We start from the raw sequence: 17,854 nt of genomic DNA, 5'->3' as shown, positions 1-17,854 counted from the left end.
TTAAAATCAATACTTATTAACTCACATTTATGGTACAATCAAGTTGTCATTTGATACAGCGCGAAAATTGTAAAGGATCACAGCAAATTGACGTAACTGTACAATTTCCTAATGAGCATTAGAAAAATAGCACTTCTTTTTTCTTTGCTTTAAGCTTCTAATACATATTTAACCACATAAACACCTTTACCTTTGTCAGCAGCACTTTACAAATTATTTCATCGACACAGCAGCAGTTATCTTGAAACAGATTGGACCTCTTCAACAGTTTTTGTTGTTGTTTCAAGACAGCAGACTTGGACAGACAAATTCCTCACACTCATAATATTTTTTTTTACAATCCCTCCTGTCAGGATTGGTGTTTGGTTGTACCTGAAACTGACATTGACTTCCACTCACCTTGGATCAAAACCACTGGGTTCATGTGATCTGTCCCTCCATCGCAACGATTTCTGTCCAGCCTGTGGTCATCTTTAAGAAATAGTCCTCTATTTTAAAATGATTTCATTTATCTCTCGTGTAAACGTTGGCACTTATGAAGATGCAAAGTCAGTATACATGCAAGAGGGGCTCCTAGTTCTCTTCCTGGTGCCCTCTCACCTGCTGGCTCTCATTCCAGCCTACAGTCATTAGATCACTGAAGCCTTCATTGGGATTTTATTTAATTTACAAAATACGACTGTTGAAGCTCCAACATAAGAGCTGGGGGGAAAAAACAGCTCAGATGAATCTCCTGAAGTCGATGAAGGGTCTGACTGTGTCACTGAGGGCTCGGCTGGAACAAACCCCAGCAGGTGTGTGGGGGTCACCAGGCCCAGGACTGGGAACCACTGACATACGGTATCTGACCATCGGGAGTTGTGTGCGAAATAGCAGAGCTATTGCTCCCTTATTTATTCGGATGTAATAAATATTCCACAGAGGACCTAGTTCCCTGAACACACATTTATTCGAACTTATTATTCCTAAGATGTGGTACAGCGAGGAAGTCCCACTCAGCTCCTGGAAGACCTGGTATCTTCTGGATTTTGTTCCAACCTGAGCAGTCAATTAAACTATTAACTTTTTTTTAGTCAGACGCTTAACGGGTGTTTGCTAAGGTCTATGACAGGTGATTACTGAAAAAAATGCACATCCGTAAAAGTTCAATCACCTATAAAACGCTTTTAAGCGTGGTTAGAAGTATTTACAATTACGCTGTTAATTAGATAATTAGACCAACTACATAAGACAGAGCTCAGGTAGAACCAAGATCCAAAAGCTACCAGGTCCTGCCAGGAATTGATTTTGAGGCCTCTGTGGGAGAGTGTGATTCAAGAGCACCAGACGTCTGGTCTGTTTTACAAGAATGGGGCTGCCGAACTCGCAGAACTCCCTCTCACAACTGCTACGTTACAGACTTTCACTCCAGCCTCCTGTGCTTCGCTGGTGTTTGGCTGGATCCGGAGTTCTGTAATGGAACGGACTGGAAGAGCCACAGCTTGATAGACCATTGACTAGACCAGTGGCAGTGGAGTACTGCTCTGGCAAGTATTGTCTGGAATCTCTTCTGCTGCCAAACAAATAGACATCATTTAGAATCAGGTGGAAAGGGGCAGGACAGATTTGGAATGTCTGGGATGTTGTCTGTTAGTGGAGTATTTGAGGAGGATTTTTTTACTCAATCTATAACAAAGAAGGCATCTTATGTGGGAGACAACTGGAAGGATAGTGGAGGGAGACTGAAGAGGGAGTCAAAAGACGTGCATGGGAGAGAAAGGGATCACATACAGTATTTATAGTGTTTAGGATAGGAAAAGACGTCAGGGGTGATTGCAAATTATTGACAGCTGAGTCTAATTGAACTTGGCTGTCATCCCTAAATCAAAACTCGGTCAAATCAAACTATATCATTGGTTCTGTTTCTCACAGGCAAACTCAGGCCACCTCTGTCCTGGTTAGTCCATGAAACACAAGATGGGTGGGGCTTGGGCTTCAGGTTGTCACTTCTGAAGAGGATTTTGGTGTCAGTGACTTTATCCACTCAAAAGGCCAACTGAACAACAGGAATTCTAATGGAAAGTGTAACTGGTAACACCTTATTTAGAGTATTGTTTTCACCACAGATCAAAATTGACATTGCGGCATTGGGATGAGATCAAAGATCAGCAACGGATCTAATTTTCGGTCACTAAGCATGTAGATTCCTAATAATTAAGACAGCTCCAACTCAGAAACCTACCTCAGAATAAACTGGGACCTCAGCTCACCGGTGGAACATACGAGTCTGGGCATTGAGGACTGAATTCAAGCATTGCTTTACACAAAGGGTGGTGGGTGTCTGGAACAAGGTGCCCAGCCATGCTGTTGGGGGTGATTCCCTGGGATTGTTCAAGTAATGGCTGGAACAAATCCTCAACACATCCAAAAGAGTTAGACAGGCCACTTGCGACCTTTCACCTGAAATGGCTCAAACGTAGGTTTTGATGACTTGAACAGTTAACTGACGTTAAACTATGTTAAAAAGTGAAATGCACTAAGATCCTCTAGGTGTAACACGTTTCACTTCAGGGGCCTTCCCTGTTTTGACCACTTCGGTAAATTGAAACAAATTAAAATAAAAAACGATTCCAATGTGCACTGATGTCATGTGGAAGATTTGATTCGGTACAGCAGTGAAGGATATTGCACTTATACATTGGATATAAAACACTTAATTACTCTTGTATTTGATACACTATATACAATTTACCCCACACATGCTGGTCTCGGTGTGCGAGGAAATGGACAAGCCAGTCGAACTGACTCACAGTCAGGGCTGGTCTTGTACAGTTGGACCCCCAGACTAGAAGGAAATGTTGGATTTTGGATTGCCCTTGGAATTGCCAGAGGGAGAGAGAGGGGCGGGAGATTCCCAAAGGAATTGCACTTTTACTTCACTGCTAATGGAAGAATCGTCCAGTCTGGGCCGGTCCCAGAGAGCGTCGGTGCAGGGGGACACACCAGCCACACTTGCGTCTGCAGTTCCTGAGGAGGGAGGTTTTTGGTCTCCAGGAAAGGATTGCAAGATTTCAGAGGGGGAGGGGCAGTGGAAATGTCCCTGGGGGGTTGGCGGGGGGGGCGATCTGAAATGATCTGAGCGTGCCGGGCCCACCCCAGCATCACCCTCGCATCCCTACTGCTCCCGAAGCTCGTCCCGAGCAGTGTCCTGGTGTGAATGCCGATTGCTGGGTGATCACCTCGGTCCGTGCACGGACCCTCGCACCTTGCTTGTTCCAGAAAAAATCTTATTCCCGATGGATGAGGCAAGAAGGAATTGGAAGGCTAAGTCCTCCAAAGGCCCGAAGCACCACCTGCAAACAAAATCCAGCGTAACAGCAGGAATAGTGAGCTGATCAATCAATACACGAATACATCAGCAAGTGAAAATCTGGGATCACACAGTTGCCTCAGCCTGTTAGCAGCCGACACTTGCTCTAGCTCAGCAGTTCCCAATCCTGCTCCTGGAGGCCCACGCGCCTCCAGGGTTTTCATTCCAGCCCAGCTTCAGTCCTGAACTAATAGGTTGTTTGATTGGAACATCTGCCAGTTTCATCTTGCTTAGGAAAAGCAATAAATACAGAGCACCCTTCAACATGTTTAAGAGCTGAAAATGGCCAAACCGTTCAAGTTCATCCAGTTATTAAATCAATTAAGGGTTTGATTGTGTGACTGAGGTGGGCTGGAGCAGATCCTGGCAGGAGTGTGGGTTCAGCAGGACAGGGACTGGGAACTCCTCAGCAGAGACCATGTCTTACTTCGAGCTCCCCTGAGGTCTTTGGTACAAGTTACAACTGTAAGCCCCCACCTCTCCATCTACGACACTCGTCTCTCCCAGTACATCTAGGGTTACGTTCTCTGCCATCCTGGGCATTCCCCATTGCTCTCGAGGTGCTTGTCTCCACCAATATTCATCCCAGCACCTCCTCACTGTGCCGTCGTGCAGCCCTACCCATTCCGAATCTCCTGCGCTCTGCACAGGCCAGATCCTTCACCCAGCGGGCTGCACAACTCCGTCACCTGCAGACGATCAGGCGAGGGTGAACTCTGGGATCGTTCTCAACATCCCGATCGGCAGAGCCTCAGAACAAAGGTGTGAGAGTAAGCTTTCCCTGACTTTGGAGGACTGTGGCCTTTGTTTTCCTCACCTTAAAAAACGCCCTCCCTCGCGGACACATGTCCCTTTCGCACGTGAGCCTGGCTGGCAGGGGCCGGGTTTGGCCCTTAGCTTCTTGATCATGGCCGAAATCTCAGTTTGGTGGGTTTTCCCATTTACTGTGGGAAAAGGGTTAAAAAAAATCTACTCTTACACACAAAAAACCTTTATCCCTCACCCTGGTTTGGCAAGACATTCAGTACAATTCTTGTAGCACTGCAGTGTGCTGTGGGATTTAAATATATTTGCATATAGCATAAAATTTATGTTCCACCTCCCCCCACTATTTAAAGTGCCAAAGACAAAATGCAAGGAACTGCTGATCGCGTCTGCTAGACTCTTCATATAACCTGATATCACCCTCCGTTCAGTTACTTCTGGAAATTAGCTTTTTCAGGACAGAAAAAAAAAGAAACTGGGAGCTAATTTGTTTTTCAGCTTGCGTCACAGATCACCTTTGCTCGGAGGCCAGATAGGAAAAAAATTGCTACCGGATGAACCGGATCGCCAAACCGAACAGCTCTGGAATTTTCATCCAGACAGCTCCCGGAATTTCAGGGGACTTTCGGGGAATTTCAGCTTCTGGGACAGCTCCTGCAATTTCAGGTTTCCTCCCAGAAAAAGCGAGCAGAGACGTTGATCCTAGTTCGGGTATCCCTCCGGGGGGTTTCGGTGTACAAGTGTTGGTCCTATTCCAGGGTCTGTGAAGAAAGGTTTCTGTGGAAAAGCGGGTCAGCAGGAATGTGGGTCCTAGAATCCGAAGGAGACCCGGCTGAGAGACGGGGGCCGTCTCCGCGGGGGGGCGCTCAGTCCCCCGTGAACTCGATCATCTTCTCGGCCAGAATCTCCTGGAAGTTGTAGAGCTGCTTCATCTGCTCCGTCTGCATGGAGTGCCTCCGTGTCAGCTTCTTCTTCAGCTTGGATTCGCCACGCTTGGGGGAGCTGGGCGCCACCGGCACCAGGATCTTGTGGCCTGAGTGCACGGGGGAGGGGGGTCTCCCGTTGGCCCGGATGTCGGGGATGGGCCTCTGGGGGTTCACGTTCAGCGGGGGCAGGAACCCGGGGCGGGTGTGGGAGATGTGGTCCAGCAGCAGCGTGCCGGACCCCCGGCGCTCCAGCAGCCCCGGGGGTCTCCTGCGCATGGTGAGGGGCGAGACGGAATTGGGGATGCTCTCCAGGGATTCCCGGGAGGAGCTGGTGAGCAAGGAGAGGGGGGAGGCGTTGTACTTGCGGCGTTCCACCGAAACCCGGCCGGAATCAGGGGATCCGGGGATGGACTCCGGGCAGAGGTGGGTGTCGGACTCGTAGTGGTCCATCCGGGTCAGTTTGGGGTGGGCCACGCCACCCCGGGCCCCAGCCAGCGCCGAGCCAGCTGCCTCCTGGGATTCGGGGGCGGTGTTCCTCCGGTAGAGCACCTGGTGCTGCTGGACCTTGTCGGCCCAAGAGGAGCCATAGAGGGCGGCGCAGTCTTCCGAGCAGGAGCGGTCCTTGAGCATGGGGGAGCAGGGGTCGTGCGTCTCGATGCTGTGCCTACGGGACAGGACGGGCCGGCTGGGGCCGGAGACGCTCAGGCCGTTCATCTCCGAGACGACCCTCTCGCCTTCCTCCGACTCCGCCACGGCCTCCCCCTCCCTCTCCGGCCTGTCGGGGGGGCCGCCGCTCAGCGCCGAGGGAGCCACCAGCCCCCAGGGCTCGGAGTTGAGCCTCTTCAGCAGCTTGTGCGGGGGGGGGGCTCTCCTGTCCCCCGGCGGCCGAGCGGAGGGCAGGGGGAGGGCGGAGGTGAGGGCGAAGCTGAAGATGCCCTCCTCCTCCTCCTTCTCGCTGCCCGGCGAGGCCGAGGTGCGGATCTCCACCTCGGAGGGCGACATGCAGCCCCCCGGCGAGAGCCTGTCGTCGACGCCCGGCGAAGGGGGGGAGTTGAGGTACTGCTTGGTCTTTTTGGTGCCCGAGGGGGAGGTGTCAGTGGTGATGATGATCACCTCCTTGCCCTTGGCTTTGCAGGCGTCCAGCAGGATCTGCAGCGTCTCCCGGTCGCCCTTGTTGATGGCGTGGACCAGCGCCGAGGAGCCCGAGTAGTCCTTCAGGCTGGGGTCCGCCCCGTGCTCCAGGAGCAGGGAGACCACCTCCTTGCCCGCCCGCTCGGCGCAGGCGTGCATCAGCGCCGTCCGGCCCGACTTGTCCGGGATGTTGGGGTCGGCCCCCTTCTCCAGCAGGTAGCGGACCATCTTGGTCCGGTTCTGGGGGTCCTCGTAGCTGGCCAGGCAGGCGGCGGCCACCGGCGTCTCCCCGCGCTCGTTGCCCTCGTTGATGTAGGCGCCCCCCTCCAGCAGCAGCCGGGCCAGGCGCAGCTTGCCCTGGAAGACGGCCTTCAGGAGGGCGTTGCCCTCCCTGTGGAGGGCCCCCCCGTCCCCCATGGCACCCGCCGGCCCGGGTCAGCGCAGCCGGGTCATCCTGGCCCAAGCAGGAGAAGCAGGGAACACCTGGAACAGAAGGAGGAGCAGAGCGAGGTCGGTGGGTGGGGGCAGGGGATGGCGTTGCCCGCGCCTTCTCTGGCAGCAGCTCACAAAGAGTGGCTAGAGAGTGAACAAGCCCAAGTGGAGCAGAGCGTTCGCGGTTTTTGGCATGCACTCCCAAATCGAAAATCCATTCATCCGTTTTTTCATTGCTTTGTCCAAGTCTGGGGGGCAAAAGGCCAGAGCCTCTCGCAGTGACTAACGGGCACAAAGCAGGGTACACCCTGGACAGGACACCAGTCCATCACAGGGCACACACACCCACACACACCCTGGACAGGACACCAGTCCATCACAGGGCACGCGCACACACACACACACCCTGGCCAGGACACCAGTCCATCACAGGGCACACACACCCACACACACCCTGGACAGGACACCAGTCCATCACAGGGCACACACACCCACACACACCCTGGACAGGACACCAGTCCATCACAGGGCACACACACCCACACACCCACACACACCCTGCACAGGACACCAGTCCATCACAGGGCACACACACCCACACACACCCTGGACAGAACACCAGTCCATCACAGGGCACGCGCACACACACTATAATAAAGGCATGAATCTCCTGAAGGCTATTTTAAAGCTCTCTGTTGAAGCTGATCAGTGAGACTGACAATTAAAAGCACGGACATTAGCAATTTTGGCATTATCGTCCTCTGAAAAAGCTAGCCGAGTGCATTTGGAAGTTCTCTTTTTGCACAGATGCTTGCTTGACAGCTGTCCCGTGTGAAAAGGTTTAAGACAATCTCCAGTTCACAGAACTGCCCGTACTGATATTGCCTGCAGAAATAAGGCAGAACGGCGACATCACACTCACTGGGAAACCTGCAGGAATGAGGAAGACAGCAGCTGGAGTTGTTGTGGGGCAGTAGTGTCACAGCAGCAGGTCTGGGGTGTCTCAGCCCCTGGTGCAGCCCAAGACAATCCTCTCTCTTCAACACCCAGCCCCCCGTCCCCCCAAATGCACACCCTTTAAATGTCGAACCAAACTTCATTACTCAGGAGAGAACCCTTAAGTGGTGGACTAATGAATCAATTTCCTCCGTGTTGGCAATTTTCAAGCAATGTAGAGGCAGTGTAACCGCCTGTGAAAAATCATAAATCCTTTCTCCCAAACCGGTTCTACTCATTCCTACTCCTGGGCCACCTGTTCTGGAAAATCGAGGGGGTCTCGGCGTTGCACCTCGGGGTGGCCCGAGCTTCGCGCCCGCGACCGCGCGGGATGGCAGTGTGTCGGGCGCCGAGCAGTGACAGATGGGGGGAGGCTGAGAAGCCAAGGCAACCGGCTTGGGAAAAACCAGGAGAGGGCGGATTATCCCGACCGCTCCTTTAACTCTGAGGAATGTCTCCACTTCTATAGCTGCAGCTTCCCCGTCCTCCTCCTCCGGGAGCACAGGAGTGGAGCTTGGCAGCACACCCTGCGAGGCAGTTCCTTCTTCCTTCCAAGCAGTGCCTGGTAAGTGAGAACTGAGACACCCTGAGTCATTCACAGCCACCGCTGCAACGAAGCCAAATTAACAGAGAGGCCTGTCACGGGGCTCGGCTGGGAGATTGGCTTTTAAATTGATTTTGCCTTCGGCATGTTGTGAACGACCATGGCCGCCTACTGAGGGCCATTTCCTGTCCGAGATAAAATAACCCCAATCCGACAGGGAGGAAAAAGGAAGATGGAGAGATAAGGAATGCAAACGCGTCTGAAACTTTTCCTGGGTTTTCTTTTTGTAAGTGCAATTCTGGACTGCTTTAAGCATAAGACATCAGGCCACTGCTCACAGTTACCATCGCTCATACAGACCCGATCAGCTGAATAAATTCTTTGCTTAACATCACGGGAATGCTTTGCCATTCATTAAATGTTTGGTCACTGGTGGTAAATTGATCCATCGACCCAATCCAGCTGTTATTTTTTACTTGGAATTGTCAATTGTTTTTCTTTTGTTAACCTTCTTGTTAACCAACAAGACCTGGCTCTCTGGCAACAATTCTTGGCAAAGACGCCCTGCTGCGTGGGAGACATGTAGACACGCTCCTCTAACACGCCCACCTGCAGAGCTCGGCGATGCCTGTCCACCAGCAAGCGCTCCGCCCAGCCCAGCGGGCAAGGGAGTACCGATTGGAAGGGAGTCAGGTCCCGCGCTGACATCACTGCTAGCTTTGCAAGCACCTGATTGGTTGCAGGAACTGCTGTCCTAACAACCAAGAGGACACTGGAAGACTCATCCCAGCCCTTTCCACTACAGCTCTGAACCAGCTGTAGGCAAACTCTCCCTGATGGAGGTTTGTAGCCACTGCATCTAATCGCCTTTTCTGGCTGTGTCGGCATGTGCAATTTCAAGGGTGGGCAAACAGAGAAGAATGACAATGTAGCACACATTCCTTCCTTACACCGCCGTATCAATGTAATTGCATTACGAGCAGATGCAGTATGACGGAAATGGACGCAGTCTAATTCCATCCCTGGTACTCTGGCATTTGTAAGGCTCAGCCCAGGCTTAGAGAAAGACAGGACTACAGCCGCCCTGGCAGTTCAGATGGGAAGATCAACAAAGAACCCAAATGAGCAGGAGCTGCTCATGGTGGTGAGTGCACACACAGTACCTACAGCAAAGGGTGTGGGGTCAGAAGCCTTTGTTAACGAGATGCATAATTAGTCTGCACATCTAACCAGAACAGTAGGAAATAGTTCCCTACTATCAAAGGGAAACTGCTACTGTCTTCTATTCCATTCACTCACAACTGTTCTTTATATTATATTATATTATATTATTATTTAGTATTTTGTAAAAGGACACATATTTACATCTGGCTAAATTCCTCTCCTGGTCTATACACTCCGACATTCCTACAGCTGTGCTTTAATTCCACCGGTGAAGTCATCCTGCCCTTCCCCACCTCCTCTGCTTGCTGTGTGACTCCGGTGGCGGCTGCGCTCGGCGGGTTGGTGTAAGATACCTTGGGACCCCTGGGGAGGACCAGCGCTGTACAAATTCAAGAATCTCCGGCGTGTTCAGCGATTGAAAAAGTGAGATCTGCTTCAATTCCCCCGCGAGCCCCAATCCTTCAGGTCTCATAGGTGCAGTAATACATCAGCCTCTGGCAGAATGCGCACAGCCTCATTGGTGTGCAAGAGTCCGAGTGCTTTTGACAAATGTACGTCTACATTGCCCATCCTGAGGTTTCTGCAGGGGAGCAGACTTAGAAGGTCTTTCTTCCTTTTACAATATTCTTATAGAACACTGCTTTTAAAACGTTTGGTCACTGTGTTCAAAAACGGGATATTGCTGACCTGGGAGGAGGGGAACAAGTCAATCGACCCCTGTCTTACAGGCTGAGAGCACTTAATGTCTTCCGTTTCGAACAGAGGAACTTCCAACGTATCAACATTCAGACGTGAGCAGGGAGCACAAAAAAAACTGCACGGAAGAGCATTTAAATCTGGGAACACTTCTTTACCCAAAGGGTGGTGGAAGCATGGAACAAGCTACCCTGTCATGCTGTTGAAAGTGAGAACTTGGTTCCTCTCAATAAACAGCTTGATGAGATCCTGGAGTCAGTTAACTACTTAATACCATACAGGCTAGACGGGCCACATGGCTCCTCTCCTGTGTAATGATTCTTATGTTCTTGTACTGAATATTCAAAATCTGATTCCGAGCCAAATACAACCAGTGAGTTACTTAAGGGTCCGCAATGAGAAAGGAAGCAGAGGGCAAAAATAAAAATGAAGAGAGTACATTTAAGACAGAAATTGTGTAAGGCATTTCATTACACAAAGAGTGGTGGTTGTCTGGCACAAGCTTCCCCAAGCCAATACAGTTCTGAATTATTGGTACAGAAATGAGCAACAGGAATAGTTACATTTTTACATTCTTGTGTATGTCATATGAAATAACACCATGCCTGGATTCAGAATGCAAGGATGTCGAATATGATTAGTTTGTCCATTCATCCATTTTTCTAACCACTTTTTTCTAACCATTTTCTATTCAGGGTCATGGGGGAGCTGGAGCCTATCCCGGCAATCAAGGGGCACAACACAGAGTACACCCTGGTCAAGATGCAGGTCCATCATGGGACACACAGGCACTCACACCAGGGCCAATGTTTCCAGAAGCCAATTAACCCACCAGCAGGCCTTTGGACCGATGGAGGAAACCGATGCAAACCCAGGGAGAACATGCAAACTCCACACAGACAGCACCCCAGGTCTGGAATTGAGCCCAGGGCCTCGGTGATGCGTGGCAGCAACACTGACCCCTGATCAATTCGTCCTGTGAATAATTAATAACCGTGGAACAGAACCGCAGCAGGCTCTCGGCTGCCCGGCTTGGAAAGCAAGTCGTTTGAATCCAAGACTCCCCTCCCCGTCTCTGAGAGTCGCCGGCCTGGCCTGACCTTCCTCCGCTCGCCGGATTGGATCAGATCCCCGGCCTAGCGGGCTGGCTGACACCCACACAGGATGAAACCGGCTCTTCTGCGCAAAGCCCCCCCCCCCCTCCCTCGTCCTTCCTGCCTTTCCAGTCGGATCCCCTGGGACGGGCCTTCCATTCTGCTGAGCGCTGCGGGGTCGGGATCGGTATTCCGCGCTCCGCTCGAGACGCAGGGCCGGAATCGGGGGGGGGGTGGGAGGTTGGAGCCGTCACCCCAGCGTGGTGCCGCTGTCCACCCTGCTCAGCGCCGTTCTGACCCCGCGCGAGGAGGAGAAGATTGCTTTCTGTGCCGGCGGGCGGAACAGAGACACGAACGAAAAGTCTCAATCTTCGCCATTCCCCCTCGCTCTCCCTCCCCCTCCCTCTCCCCCTCGCTCTCCCTCTCCCTCTCTCTCTCTCTCGCACATCTTGTCTCAGCAGGCTCTCGGTGCAGAGAAGAGGCTTCCAGACAGGGATCAAGGAGAGCTATTTGCAGCTCCTTCTCTCCTTCCTCCTCTGTGTTTCAGGTTCCCTCGCCTCAGTCTCTCCATTTCGTGAGCCCCTCGCACAGCTGACTCCGGACAGCCCCCCGAGTCCTTCTCCAGCTTTTCCTGTTTAGAGTAACACCCCCCCGCCCCACCACTCTCTCCCTCTCTCTACCCTCTTCCTCTCCCCCCAATTCCATTTCAGCTCTGCGGGCTCTGAAGACAGGAAGGAACTGTTCTGTCACCCCGGTCTGTACGCGGTGGGGGGGGGTGTCATCACAGCCTGCAGGGAGGGGGGGCAGTGTATTCCGCTGGGTTATTCCAAGCAGCAGTGCAATCCAGCAGCTTTTTGCCTGTCAGAGCCCTTATTAAATAATCACCATTCGGCCTGTGCTCTTGTGCTTGAAGGGACCCCCAGAGCCGGCACAGGCAGGCAGGCATCCCATGAGCTCCCAAGATCCCAATCGGGCCCGATTGTTCGGCTGATTGGCGATCTCCGTTTCCCCAGCTCCGGGAAAAGATCGCATCTGGCTTTTCTGCTCAGGAGTCATTTATCCTGGCACGTGAGAGCGCGTGTTGCATCACGCCTGGCTCCAGTGCCCCTGCCAGAGCCACGGGCCTGCTCCTGCGTTGATCACACCGACTGCTTGACGTGGGTTTCGTCCCGCAGCCCAGAGGCATGCTGGTAGGTCAACAGGCTTCTGGGAAAATTAGCCCTGGTGTGGGTGTACGTGTCTGTCTGCCCTGCGATGGAGTGGTGTCCAGTCCAGGGTGTGTCCTACCTCGTACCCGGTGCTTGCTCTGGGTTGCTCTTGGCCATCAGTGGTCACCCAGATACTGAAGTCAATGGTGGACTTGAATTCAAAGAAATCCGGCCCTATGGATGGCCCAGTAATGGGTGTTTGGAGAAATGGGAGTGCCCATCGGATACAGGGAAGAAAAACGGGCACGGAAACGCCACGAGCTGGGAAGGGGAAGGAGATCCGCGGCGCCCGTCGGGAGAGACGGATTAGCCAGGGACAGGGGGTCTGCCTGACAGAAGGAGGGAAGTCGAAAAGCAGAAGCTCTCTGGGAGCGGGAGGAGGAGAAGGCCGGGACCTGTGGAGCGAACCCGGATCAAACCAGGCTGTTGATGAGTAGCCCTCGGCTTCTCTTCCCTCTCCTAATCCCCCATTCAAACTGTCCTTCTTAATTGGGAAGATGCTGTGCCCTACCCGGCTCTCAGGCAGCCACTCAGCTACACAGTCACCCAGGAAGACGCAGGGCTGTCAGGTCCTCAGTCCTTGTGCTGCTCTCAATTCATTAGAGCTGATTGTTGGCTAATTGGCTAAAATGAGCCAATCTGTCACTGTGATTTGGTTGTACGCCAGCGCAGATGTAAAGAAGCCGGCAAAATTGGATGGAACAGTTCACTCTGGGACCTGAGCTGCCTCTGATGCTGTTGTAGATTTAAAGAGAGCGTCCTGAACAGAGGCGTCCAGGGCACCCTGACCGACAGAGGATGTCCTGTGGCGAACCCAGTGGACACCCCCCCCCACCACCACCACCACAGCAGGCCAGCGTGTGTGTGTGTCTATGCTATGAACAGGGGAATTGTTAGGACTGACGCATGAGGCGCAGACGAGCAGCCCCCCCCCCAGCCTGCGGGCCTCAGACGCCTCAAGCCCACTCAGACACGGGGGCATGGAGATCACAGCCTTATAATAATAATAATAATAATAATAATAATTGCTTACCCTTATATAGCGCTTTTTCTGGACACTCCACTCAAAGCGCTTTACAGGTAATGGGGATCCCCTCCACCACCACCAATGTGCAGCCCCACCTGGATGATGCGACGGCAGCCACAGTGCGCCAGAACGCTCACCACACACCAGCTCTCAGTGGGGAGGAGAGCAGAGTAATGAAGCCAATTGATAGATGGGGATTATTAGGAGGCCATGATTGGTAAGGGCCAATGGGAAATTTGGCCAGGACACCGGGGTTACACCCCTACTCTTTTCGAGAAACACCCTGGGATTTTTAATGACCACAGAGAGTCAGGACCTCGGTTTTACGTCTCATCTGAAGGACGGCGCCTGTTTACAGTATAGTGTCCCCGTCACTATACTGGGGCATTAGGACCCACATGAGCCGCAGGGTGAGCGCCCCCTGCTGGCCCCACTAACACCTCTTCCAGCAGCAACCTTAGTTTTTCCCAGGAAGTCTCCCATCTAGGTACTGACCAGGCTCACACCTGCTGAGCTTCAGTGGGTTGCCAGTTGTGAATTGCCTTGCACCCACGGGCCCCGAGAAGCTCGGAGCTTCAGCCAGAGACTCTGCAGCTGTGAGGTACTGAACAAAAACACAGTTCCACTGTGTTAAGGGACTAAAAGATTTTTCTTCACAAAAAAAAGGATTTATTGGTCGATGTTGTGGAATTCTGAGTATAAAAAATGAAGAAACGCAAGGAAGAACATAGGTTTCTCTCCTTCCTTCATATCCTATCTGTATTCTTAACAGCCTCCCCTAGTCGGTGTTCTAAAGCAAATCGCACAGGAAGTCGACACCCCAGTCGATTGGCAGATTTTGGAGAAATAAGGAGATACCGAGGGAGGTGTGAGCCGGAGGACGGTCTGTACGCGGAGTCTGTCCCTCGCTCGCTGTGACGTGTCTTCCGCCTCCCGAAGCGCGAACAGTGATAGGCGAGTTCCTGGCGCTGACGTCACAGAGCGTTCCAGGCGAAGGAACGCGTCTGCCTCTGCGCTTCAGTACACCTGCACCTATACCCTCACGGACCCCAGCGCAGCCTCCTTCCTCGACGGCGGGTTTTGCTTTTTTTGTGCCGTGTTGACAGGCTGGCGCGAGCCGGCCCGTGGAAAGAGCCACGAGCTGTCGCCCACCCTGCGTGGTGGAGCCGCGAGCCTGCCTTTCTAGGCTTTGAGAAACGCATTCAACCCCTCTCCAGTCAGGATGCGGCAGGCAGGATTTAGCCCGTGGAAAGAAACACCGAGATTTTCCAAATGTATAACGTGTGTCATATTAAAGATCTTTATTCTGCACGAAAAAGAAAACGACCATGATAATGATGATGATACCGTTCTTTGAGAAGGGAAAAAAAAAGGTTATGCTGACCAGGTTTGCAGAAAGTCATTTTTTTAATGTTTAAAATCAAAGCGCGCTCCCATTGGAGCGACTATTTTTAGAACCCGATTCCGTTTTAAATCCCCTCCTCTCCCCCCCAACCAACCATCCATCACCCCCGCCAGAAGAAGTCACCCCGGAGAGTGACAGATCCGTCTGCGGCGGAGGCGAGCTTCCTGGCGGGCGAGCAGCGTTTCCCCCAGCGCCAGGACGCCGAGCCCTCAAAGTTACAGCACAGCACCGCACTTCATGCCGAAGAACATCGTCGCTAGGCTGTTCGGGCTATTAAAATTGCCCCCGCACGCTGGCACGTTGAAAATTCGGGTGGCAGCGACACACGGCGTTATGACAGATCGATCTGTCGCCCTGTAGCAACGCAGGGACGGAGCTCTTCAGTGCGGCTGTTGCGATTGTTTTAAGACGGCAATAATCCTATCCAGTAGGGAAAGAAGACCAACTTTTTTTTTTTAATTCGGGCAACATTATCGGACGTGATCTGGAATAAACGCGGCGGCAGTAAGCAGGTCCTTAAGCGCAGGACAGAGGAAAGCCGAGCCGGTCGCAGAGGCGTTTTGAAGTTCCGAAATCAGAGCGCAATTCGGGACCGCTGCATTCCGAAAATCGCAATTCTCGAGTAAATCGACCCTGCTTGGACACTTTAATACTCTATATGGCCGGCACGCATGTATCACTCTAACCGAGCTCTATGTGATCCCGTATACAGACACAAACCCGTGACATAACCAGTAGTTATGCGGGGGAAGTCGACCAAACACCCATCAGAAAGCAAAAAGGTTATCGTTTTCATAACTTCCTCAGCACACCGTGATCATTTCAGCCCCGGTGGGGACCCTACCATTAAAAATCAAGACCGAGCGCAATTCTCTCTTACCTCGCTGGCGGGGGGATCTGCGGTACTCCCGGTCAAGCTCCGCGCTCCGACAGCTCCTTCTGCTCCGCTGTATGCCGGCTTCAGTTCCTATTTGACAGCGCGTTCTGCATTTAGCTCGACTGTCTCACTCCCCTCCCTCCTCCCTCGCTCGCTTTCCCCGCACCAAACACCCCCCCTCCATCACCACACACACACACCTCCTCCTCCCCTCCGCACCCCACCGCAAGCATGCCTCCGGCGACCGGCAGTTTAGGGCAAGATGTGGCGTCGCTGCGGGGGAGGGAAACGAGGAGGTGGGAGACAGTGCTCCTCTCATCCGCCGCTGAACCGGTGGACTCCGCCGGAGCGCCGGGATACTGACCGCGATGACAGTGGAAAGGCTGCGGTCTGATGGTGCACTGGCCCCTGGGAGGGACTGTCACCCCCCTCGCCGTGGTTTTGGGGAGACACACCGGTGCCCCCAACGCCCCCCCAGCTGCCCAGCTGGTTAAAACGGCGCCGTAGGTTAAAAGACGGGTAGATACAGTATTGAAGCCGTTAAAAGCCTGGACTAAAAAAAAGGTTTCTGGCACACAGAGAATGTGATTTATTTATTTGCAGGATGGTGGGGGTTTTTTATACTAAATACTCTGGGGCGAATATCCTACGTCTGGGTTTCCTCGCTGGAGCCGAGACTTCAGTGAAGCCTGACGTGGGCTACGTCCGGCGGGACAGCTGCAGGAGATTCTGTTCAAGACGCGCGGTGCCATTACAGAAAAGCACATACAGTGTTCAAGAGTTCCGTTCTCCTCTTTTCAAGCGTTTTCTTACGGGCTGAGTGTCACGTCTTTGAGCACACAGAGACAGAAGTGTGGGTTTTAAGCTCACAGCCGCAGTCGGGGTGAAGTTTGGCCAAGCCGAATGTTTCAGTTTAAAGGTGTCTTGTTTCGGTAACCTTCATTTCCTACAGGCTGGAGACTGGGATTGTTCTGGAAGCTGCGGGTTCGGCTTTGCCCTCGACCCGAGAGTCCCGATAAATAAATAAACGATTCGGCTCTCGCGGAGCGCGGCGGTCCCGTTACGAGTCGTCGGCAGATCTCCGGGATCGCTTCCTGTGTGATCGCCGAAGCGCGTGACGCGTTCGATCGAGTGGGCTCCGCGGTCGCGCGCAACGGAAACACCCGCACCCCCGCGGCTCTCCCAGCCCCCGCGTGCCCGTTCGGATTGAATCGAGGCGGCTACCTTACTAAACCGATCACCAATCACACGTGCTCCGAGTCTTTACAAACCTGATGATTCTAAGGCGCCGGAGTGGCTGGACTGAGGCTCTCCAGGACCAGTGCGGGTCACCCCTGGGTCACGCAGTACATGAAGGGTGGTGTTAATTCCTTTCTTATTTATGCATTACCTTCAATCGGGAATACAGTGCTGCATGAAATCGCTTTTCCTATCATTCCGAATTTGTTTGCAGTGTGGGTTGTAGTATTCCTTAACTCACGCACACGTGCTTGCTGCTGTGTGACTGTCAGCACGACGTTCTCAGAGATGTTTCTTCCCCAGTGTGACCCTCAGAAAAGATTACTGCTGGGCACCTCCAGGATTCCAGGTTTGCAAAATAACTCGGGGCTTTCTCTATGCTCTGCATTGCTTAGACTATACTTTCATACACTTTACTCTGTTTTTACCCTGATCTCACTGTGGTTTAGTGCACTGTGGTGAGCAGCTATATCACCCTGCACTTTACAGCTGGCAGCCCACTGGAGCTCAGCAGGTGGGAGCCTGCTCAGTAGCTGGGTGGGAGACTCCTGGGAAAGCTGAGGCAGCTGTTGGAAGAGGTGTTAGTGGGGCCAGTAGGGGGCGCTCACATTGCAGTGTGTGAGGGTCCTAATGCCCCAGTATAGTCACGGGCACATTCTACTGTAAAAGGGCACCATCTTTTGGATGACATGTAAAACTGAGGTCCGGACTCTCTGTGGTCATTAAAAATCCCAGGGTGTTTCTTGAAAAGAGTAGGGGTGTCATCCAGTTCAGGGCCACATGTGGGAGCCAGAGCCTATCCCAGCAAGCAACGGGCACAGGACCCTGGGTGCAGGAAACCCGTGTGCACGAGAGGAAAACATGCAAACTCCACACAGACAGCACCCCAGGCCTGGAACCGAACCCAGGGCCTGATGCTGACCACTGCACCACCCTGCTGCTCCTAACCCATCTCACTCATTCATACAATGCCTGGACGGAATTCCAGTTAGCACCAAAAG

At 52.8% G+C, this 17,854-nt stretch overlaps 1 protein-coding gene across 1 annotated transcript; it reads right to left on the bottom strand.

Annotated features, from left to right (window-relative positions):
• LOC102689354 (ankyrin repeat domain-containing protein 34A) lies at positions 1 to 16,792 on the bottom strand. Its single transcript, XM_015336652.2, has 2 exons — positions 15,618 to 16,792; positions 1 to 6,654 (listed from the first exon to the last, which is right to left on the bottom strand). Exon 2 carries the CDS (start codon positions 6,586 to 6,588, stop codon positions 4,981 to 4,983), a length of 1,608 nt encoding a protein of 535 aa, XP_015192138.2. The 5' UTR covers positions 6,589 to 6,654; positions 15,618 to 16,792; the 3' UTR covers positions 1 to 4,980.
• Between the last annotated feature and the right edge of the window lie 1,062 nt (positions 16,793 to 17,854).

This window comes from Lepisosteus oculatus, chromosome 27 (assembly GCF_040954835.1).
Source record: "Lepisosteus oculatus isolate fLepOcu1 chromosome 27, fLepOcu1.hap2, whole genome shotgun sequence".
NCBI lineage: Eukaryota > Metazoa > Chordata > Actinopteri > Semionotiformes > Lepisosteidae > Lepisosteus > Lepisosteus oculatus.
Note: the sequence above shows the minus strand (reverse complement) of the source record. Positions and strands in the feature narration are given on the sequence as shown.